Source organism: Daphnia pulex, chromosome 6 (genome assembly GCF_021134715.1).
Source record: "Daphnia pulex isolate KAP4 chromosome 6, ASM2113471v1".
NCBI classification, from domain to species: Eukaryota; Metazoa; Arthropoda; class Branchiopoda; order Diplostraca; family Daphniidae; genus Daphnia; species Daphnia pulex.
This window is the reverse complement of record NC_060022.1, coordinates 2,033,702-2,041,119: the sequence shown is the minus strand read 5'-3', so window position 1 is coordinate 2,041,119 and position 7,418 is coordinate 2,033,702. Positions and strand designations below refer to the sequence as shown.

The 7,418-nt window shown below is 41.3% G+C and overlaps 3 protein-coding genes across 5 annotated transcripts; 2 read left to right on the top strand and 1 right to left on the bottom strand.

Moving 5' to 3' along the window:
* Positions 1-21: 21 nt before the first annotated feature.
* LOC124195427 (PAT complex subunit CCDC47-like) lies at positions 22-2,391 on the top strand. Of its 2 annotated transcripts, XM_046589822.1 has the most exons (5): positions 22-298; positions 377-482; positions 547-557; positions 636-1,751; positions 1,822-2,391. In XM_046589822.1, the coding sequence occupies exons 2-5, from the start codon at positions 466-468 to the stop codon at positions 2,148-2,150; spliced, it is 1,473 nt and encodes a 490-aa protein (XP_046445778.1). In that variant the 5' UTR covers positions 22-298; positions 377-465; the 3' UTR covers positions 2,151-2,391. The 2 variants fall into 2 exon arrangements, with proteins under 2 accessions (XP_046445778.1, XP_046445776.1); XM_046589820.1 differs by having other exon boundaries at positions 22-482.
* Positions 2,392-3,068: 677 nt separating this feature from the next.
* LOC124195433 lies at positions 3,069-4,162 on the bottom strand. 2 transcript variants are annotated; one of them, XM_046589837.1, is made up of 3 exons: positions 4,033-4,162; positions 3,801-3,933; positions 3,069-3,688 (listed from the first exon to the last, which is right to left on the bottom strand). In XM_046589837.1, the coding sequence occupies exons 2-3, from the start codon at positions 3,885-3,887 to the stop codon at positions 3,299-3,301; spliced, it is 477 nt and encodes a 158-aa protein (XP_046445793.1). In that variant the 5' UTR covers positions 3,888-3,933; positions 4,033-4,162; the 3' UTR covers positions 3,069-3,298. The 2 variants fall into 2 exon arrangements, with proteins under 2 accessions (XP_046445793.1, XP_046445792.1); XM_046589836.1 differs by having other exon boundaries at positions 4,053-4,158.
* A 214-nt stretch (positions 4,163-4,376) lies between these two features.
* On the top strand, positions 4,377-7,383 carry LOC124195426 (T-complex protein 1 subunit alpha-like). The gene is made up of 10 exons (XM_046589819.1): positions 4,377-4,615; positions 4,705-4,790; positions 4,859-4,987; positions 5,050-5,147; positions 5,217-5,733; positions 5,795-5,906; positions 5,972-6,062; positions 6,132-6,324; positions 6,388-6,551; positions 6,610-7,383. The coding sequence occupies exons 1-10, from the start codon at positions 4,549-4,551 to the stop codon at positions 6,818-6,820; spliced, it is 1,668 nt and encodes a 555-aa protein (XP_046445775.1). The 5' UTR covers positions 4,377-4,548; the 3' UTR covers positions 6,821-7,383.
* Positions 7,384-7,418: the final 35 nt, after the last annotated feature.

Below are 7,418 nucleotides of genomic sequence, written 5' to 3'. Positions count from 1 at the left end.
TTATTATGGTTATTTAGGTGTGTGCAGCAGGAAAAGTGTTGGTTTTGTTGCCGCGGTTACATCGCATAATGAGGGGGTTGTTATTGATTTTCCACATCAGTCAAGTGACTCTGATTTGCCGTAAACAAGATTAAATTTTTGTACCACTTCTTACTAACAAGATTTCCGGCGTCCGCCGGAATTTCGCTCTCTAGAGACGTTGTTGCACTGTGTAAAACGAGCAAACGAATTATACCGAGTGCTTCTTCTTCTTTCATACGAAAAACGAGTATTTTATTTCCTCATTCGAGCTCTAAAGGTCTCTAAAGCTCATGCCGACATTACAAACATTTAAACTGTTTATATATTTCATTTTTCTCCGCCCATTTTACCTTAGATTTATGCATTTTTCTTGTTTTCTGTGACGAGCAACGATTCATTCTCTTCGAACAGGCAACACAGGCATTTATTAATTTCTGAACTGTCATGGCGCGTCTGAATTGGTGAATAGAAACAAATTTCATCTGTCAAATTATTTCTTTGATTTTCGAATACTTTCGTTTGCAGGGTGAACCCGAGTAAGCTATTCCTTTTATATTTATAGTTCTATTGAACGGTATTTTGAGAGAAATTTTTCATTACTTTCTTTTCTTTAGCCAGGAAAATGTCGCCGGTCGACCGTTCTCACTGGCTCACCATATTTGCATTAACTCTGCTATTCGTATCATACAACATAGCCAATGCCGGAATCAATCATTTAGATATTGAAGACAATGAATTTGCTGAATTTGAAGATTTTGATGTGGAAGATGTAGTTGCAGGAGTGGCTTCTGAACAGAAGAATGTGGTTCATGAACATGAAGATCCACCATCACACGAACCCGATAAGGAAGTGGAAGCAGCTGATGAAGATGAAGCTACCGTCGAAACAGAAGATAACGAGTTTGAACATGTGGATGAAGATGAGTATGAGGGATACGAAAAAGATTCTACTTCTAAACCTGATCTCAAACTGAATGAAGGGCCCAAAATTACTTTTGCTCAGCTTCCAGCTCATCTCCGATCCAACTGGGAAAGCTATTATTTGGAACTCATGATACTTGCTGGTCTTGTTCTCTACTTTTTTAACTTCTTTCTGGGTCGCAGCAAAAATCAGCGCATTGCTGAGACTTGGTATTCAGCCTTCAAAGGGCCTCTTCTTGAGAAGTTTGCTTTGGTAGGAGATGACGGAAAATTGGAAAACAGTCAACCTGGCCTCATGAAAGAATCTGAAAATGTTTACCTACTGTGGTGTAGTGGTAGAACTGGTTGTGAAGCTGTTTTGTTTGAGCTAAGGCTCTTGAAACGGCAAGATTTGGTGGCCATGGTGATGAATCTTTTCCGGCCACAACAAGATCAAGTGCACGTCAAAGTTTTCATGAACGATTCAGACATGGACTCGTTCGTCATGTGCCTGGCTGCCAAAAAGACGGCAACCCGCCTCATCAGAGAGATGGCAGACATCAGTGTGTATTGCCCAGAGAAAAAATCTGCCGTTGAAAAGTTTGGTCTTCCAACGAACTTTGTCTTGATGTCAGAAATCGGCGAAGCTTCCACCACTTTGCTGGATGCTCGAGTGTGTTCCCTCATCAATAATATCCCGGAAGTCATCGAGTCTATCCACTTTTCAGACCAGTATTCCGGACCCAAACAGACGGAAGATACGGCACCCAGCAAGATGCCAGAAGTTAAAAAGATGCTCATCTTCAATTTCAACCTGCCTTTAAAGAATGGTAAGCTACCGTGTCGTGATTTTTCTTTCTAATTACAGTAATTTACGCAATTTCTTTCCCAAAATTGCAGGCAAGAGCATCGTTGAGGCGGTGGAAATTATCCGTCCAGCTATCATGTTGACTTTCTACTGCATTGACCGTGTCAAGCGGTTCCGCTTGAGCAAGGAGTTTAAATCAAAGGCGGAGAAGAATCGTCAGAAAGTTGAGGAGGCCTTCCTCAAATCGACTCACGCTGCCCGAGCCGAAGCTGCAGCTGCCCGACGCGAGGAAAAGCGCCGTCTGGAAAAGGAAAAAATTCTCCAAGACGATGATCCAGAAAAGCAGCGAAAATGGGAGGAAAAGGAGAACAAACGGTTGGCCAAGAAGAGAATGCCCAAAATGAAAGCCATTAAGGTTTAAAAGACTTAAGTTCTTTGACTTTGTTTTCGTCACGCGTTTTGGTTATTTTGCTCAGACGGTTTTTGTGTTGTTTAAGTTTTCAATCATCCCCGTATTTTAGGTAGAATGTTCTACTTATGGTGTCAGGGATCGGAATTCCTGCCGCCCCATCTCCTTTCTTATGTAAAGCATATTAAAGTGCGAGATTTATTTTCAATGTAGTCACTACTTCCATCAAAGAAAATAAAAGTCCTCCATATTAGCTACAAAAACAGGATGCATGTTGTTGCCTTGTTTCGGTTTGAGTTCGTGATTGGTTTCGTCTCACGTAACCGTGTCATCAGGTCCCCAGAAGAAAAGACCACCTGGATTGAGGCTAATTTCTCTTTCGCTGTATGACCGTTTACTCAGAGAATCTTTTAAATGAAGAATTTTTTTTCCTCCCCACCCTGACAGTATACAATGTTTTCCAATTATGTGTCATTTTCTGCCTTTGTCAGTGCAGTTCGGCAAGTAAATTGAACCCAACATGCGAGCAGTGAAATGATTTTGAATGCGGTTGGTGTTGGCTGCTGTGTAAGTAGATCACCAAATGAATAGGCCATTCTCTTACCATCGACGGAAAGTCGTGAACTTCCGTCGAACAAATGGAAGTGGCGCAGCACATTGTATTGTAGCCGCATCATTGTGTCTCGGCGATGTTTAAGTTCATGTTCGTGGGAAGAAGGGGCGTCGCGGCGCCAGTCTAGTTCTTTTTGACGAATGGTGAGAAACGAGACCCATGGATCCTTCCGGGATTGGGTGGGTGTTGTTTCCATCTTGTTGTTCCACCAACGCCAAACCCATTTTTGTGTACACTGTTTATTATGTATCAAAGTCTCATCCACATTGAGCTGATCATGTCATGCATCGTTGATCTTTTAACACGGATCAAACGGGAAGGAGTAACAATAGCTGTATTGAGAAAACGCCATTAAACCTAGAAATAGTTTCTAATTAATAAGCTCATGATTCGGCAAACGACTGAAATTTCTCCTCCGGTATCAACAACAAATTGGATTTAACAATGTGAACAAAACAACTATGAAAATTTCTCTAATAACGGCTTCTATAAACGACATAAACTTGGTATAAATATTAATGTAGTTAACGGCAAGTGGCTATCCTCATTAAGAAGCATTGCCAAGGATTCCGGGCAGAGGAGGAGCCGGGGCCATTTTCTTTTGCCTGATTCTTCTGTTACATTTCACATCCGTCGAAGTTATATTGTTACTATGTTCATTTAAAAGTTTCTGGTTCGCCTCGACCGTCGAGGAATTTTCAAAACCATTTTCTTCCTCCTCTTCGATCACGGTAGCTTGATGTCTAAATCGAACATTGCGTCTCTTGGCCACAGCTTCTTCGGCAAGCTTCTTGGAGACCAATACAGGTGACGGGATCTTCACATCTGTACTGGGGTCGTCTACAGACGGATGTGGATTCTCTATATCCGGCTGCTGCCGGTTATCCCCACTTCGATCCGTTGGGTCGTTCTCTGCAATACTGTTGTCCCCGATGCACTATAAAAGAGATTCACCACAAACATCCGTTGGTTATTATTGCTATGGGGCATATACAATAAGTAATAATACGTTTGAACAGCAACTTTTAATATTGAATTGCGGGACTTACCAATATACTTTTCTTAATACTGATGGTACCACACAAAAGTCCGAATAGTCCTCGCTGCCTCCTCGGTCCTGCGTCGATGGCTGCCATGGCGAAGAGTCTATCACAATGTTGTATCCGAGTTGAAGTCGATTCACTTTAATGAAGATAGCAAAATAATATTTAGTCATCCATAGACCATCTAGCTAAAGTCGAAAATACTACAACTGTGGTGTTCAAGTTTTGAAAAAATCACCTGAGTTTCAGTTAGCTTACAAAATATCATGCTGATTTATGCCTGACATATCGTGTTCTCGAACCGCGTGCTCTACGTAATGGGCCTCTCGTTCGACTAGCTAATAAATGTCCCGAGGGTCGGATTTTAGTGAATGAAAGGAATCAATGGATGATATTGTAAAAAAAAATGGCAGACGAGCACCTAAATAAATTTACCATAAGATTTTATTTACTAATTTATTTTCTAATTAATCTATGTATTAAATATAGCTGAAAATGATTTCCTAAATTCAAGAATGCTGCATTTACCTGCAAAGCATACCAAATATGAAATGCCCCATGTGACTGCGACGGCGTCGCATTTTAATAGTACTAGCTCGACTTCACTTGTGGCAATAGTCATTTAGCCCAAGAGCCAGAACGTTCTGCCCGTCATCTTTCACGTGCAGCGTGCTCGAACAACGTCAAGAAGTGTGAGCAAAGAAAGGAGCTGATTAATACAGATTTAGTAATAGTCTCATAAAAAAGTACCAAAATGTTCTCCTCAAGTCTGTCTCTTCCTGGAAAACGTACCACGGGCAATTCAGTTCGCACCCAAAATGGTAATTATTTTGTTCTTTGTACCGTGAGTTATAACGCCTAGTGCCGGTACCGGTTGACATTTTATAACACATGTTTTTAATTATCCTAGTTTTGGCTGCAAGTTCTATCGCCAATATTGTCAAAAGCTCTCTTGGCCCTGTGGGACTAGACAAAATGCTGGTCGATGATGTTGGGGTAATGCAAATTGTGATATTTCGACACAAAGGAAAATTTTCTGTAACCTCCCTTTTTTGTTGTTTCAGGATGTCACTATTACTAATGATGGTGCTACTATCCTAAATCTACTTGAAGTTCAGCACCCTGCTGCCAAAGTGTTGGTTGAGCTTGCTCAATTGCAAGACCAAGAAGTTGGAGACGGAACAACCTCAGTGGTTAGTTGCTCGGTACTGGATTGTTTATTTGCTTTCAAAGGTCTAAACTGTTTTTGTTGCAGGTTATTGTTGCAGCTGAGTTGCTGAAAAATGCAGATGAATTGGTTAAACAAAAGATCCATCCTACCTCTGTCATCAGTGGTTATCGTCTGGCTTGCAAGTAAGATCACCTACAAATCTCTTGTTTTGACATGTGATTTGATTTGACAAACATGTGATTGTTTTAAAGGGAGGCAGTGAAGTACATTCAGGACAATTTGACCTTGAGCGTCGAGGAGCTTGGAAAGGACTGTTTGATCAATGCCGCCAAGACATCTATGTCGAGCAAAATCATCAGCGCCGACGCGAACTTCTTCGCCGCCATGTGTGTTGACGCTGCCAATGCTGTCCGCGTTACAGATAACAAAGGGCAAGCTATCTATCCAATCAAGGCGATCAACGTTCTTAAGGCTCATGGCAAAAGTGCTCGGGAAAGCCTTCTCATCACTGGTTACGCCCTCAACTGCTCGGTTGCTTCCCAGGCAATGGTTAAGAAGATCACCAACGCCAAGATTGCATGCCTTGATTTCTCTCTTCAAAAAACCAAAATGAAAATGGGAGTTCAGGTTCTCGTCACAGACCCCGAGAAGCTCGATGCTATCCGTGCTCGAGAATCTGATATTACGAAAGAGAGAATTCAGAAAATCCTCAATGCCGGAGCTAATGTTATTTTGGCTACTGGAGGTATTGACGATTTGTGCCTCAAGGTAAATAGCGTACATATAATCTGAAGTCTAATCGCTAACTGACATTTATTTGTTTATTCAGTATTTCGTAGAAGCAGGTGCCATGGCTGTTCGTCGATGCAAGAAAGCTGACTTGAAGCGTATTGCTAAAGCGACAGGAGCCACTTTACTTTCTTCCATGGCCAATCTCGAAGGTATTACATTATTGATTATTCAACCTTTCAGTGATGTTCGGAACTATATATATTTTATTCTTTAGGTGATGAAAGTTTCGAAGCTTCTTCTATCGGTGAGGCCGCTGAAGTCTCAACGGAGCGCATCTGCGACGACGAGCTCATTATTATCAAAGGGTGAATTATTTGTGGAAGCTAATGTTATCAGAATTAGCATTTGACATATTTATTGTTTTTTTTTTTTAGAACCAAAGCGCGTACTGCTGCATCCATCATTCTTCGTGGTCCCAACGACTTCTACTGTGATGAGATGGAACGCTCGGTGCACGATGCCCTCTGCGTCGTCAAACGTGTTCTAGAATCCAAAACTCTAGTCGTTGGTGGTGGCGCTGTCGAAGTTGCACTCTCTATTTATTTGGAGAGCTTCGCTACTTCATTGGTAAGTGGTACTTTTGAATGCCAAAATTTGATCACATGATTGACTTTTCGTTTTAAAATGCAGAGCTCCCGAGAACAGTTGGCGATTGCCGAGTTTGCTCACTCTCTGTTGGTTATTCCCAAGACCTTGGCAGTCAACGCTGCTAAAGACGCAACTGATCTGGTGGCTAAGATGCGTTCCTACCATCACTCATCGCAGTCAAAGCCTGAGCATGCTAATTTGAAATGGTAAATCATTTTGGATTATCTGTTTTAAAATATTTTATTGATTGCTGTTTCTTTCAAGGATCGGGTTGGACTTGATGGAAGGTGCTGTCAGGGATAACCGTCAAGCCGGTGTCTTTGAGCCCGCTGTCTCAAAGATCAAATCTCTCAAATTCGCTACAGAGGCCGCTATCACCATTCTGCGTATTGATGATATGATCAAGCTTGATTCCGAAGATAAGAACACGCAAAGTTACCAGAACGCGTACCAATGCGGACAGTTAGACGACTAGATGATTGAACAAACAAAATAACTAACGTCATTTTATCAGCTGTTTCTAGTTCTGCGGTCAATCTGAATAAAAATTAAGCTTTTTCCAGAACTAATTGCTTAATAGAAACTATTAAATGAGCTGGTTAGGGTAAGTTAACATTAGCCTTGAAAAGCCCTTTCCATATTTGTTTTTCTATTTAATAATTAACTTGTAGAAGTCACGAATTAGATCTCTTTGCACCCATGGGCGTGGTCACACTCTATGCGAACAGCGGAAAGTGCTACACGTGATTGTTGGACTGAGACGACTATCAGGTAGACTACGTCCAAAAATGGAAAATTGATTGAGTTAAACATAGAAATTCGTTGTTTTAGCACGTGTGAAACTTACTTAGCTCATTTACTGGCTTCCATAGAGCAATTATGTTGCGAAATTTTAATTTTTAATCAGATCCACCGTATTTTAGAAAAAGCTGAGTTCATGGAGTGATTCCAAGCTTGATCAATGAAACTTCTTTTTGGCTTCAGTCCGCGCTAACTTTTCCTACGTCGCCTTGCATAAAAATACACCCTCAACTACTACTGCAAGATGTTCGTGGCAAGTTATTTCCCCTCCA

Excerpts from the sequence above, each read along its gene's own strand:
- LOC124195427 (XM_046589822.1), top strand. Across the intron at positions 1,752-1,821 it reads CAACCTGCCTTTAAAGAATG|GCAAGAGCATCGTTGAGGCG; the intron begins GTAAGCTACCGT and ends CCAAAATTGCAG.
- LOC124195433 (XM_046589836.1), bottom strand. The coding sequence starts at position 4,081 with ATGTCAGGCATAAATCAGCATGATATTTT. Across the intron at positions 3,934-4,052 it reads ATAAATCAGCATGATATTTT|TGAATCGACTTCAACTCGGA; the intron begins GTAAGCTAACTG and ends TCTTCATTAAAG. Across the intron at positions 3,689-3,800 it reads GTATTAAGAAAAGTATATTG|TGCATCGGGGACAACAGTAT; the intron begins GTAAGTCCCGCA and ends TCTCTTTTATAG.
- LOC124195426 (XM_046589819.1), top strand. The coding sequence starts at position 4,549 with ATGTTCTCCTCAAGTCTGTCTCTTCCTGGAAAACGTACCACGGGCAAT. Across the intron at positions 4,988-5,049 it reads GAGACGGAACAACCTCAGTG|GTTATTGTTGCAGCTGAGTT; the intron begins GTTAGTTGCTCG and ends TTTTTGTTGCAG. Across the intron at positions 5,907-5,971 it reads TTCCATGGCCAATCTCGAAG|GTGATGAAAGTTTCGAAGCT; the intron begins GTATTACATTAT and ends TTTATTCTTTAG.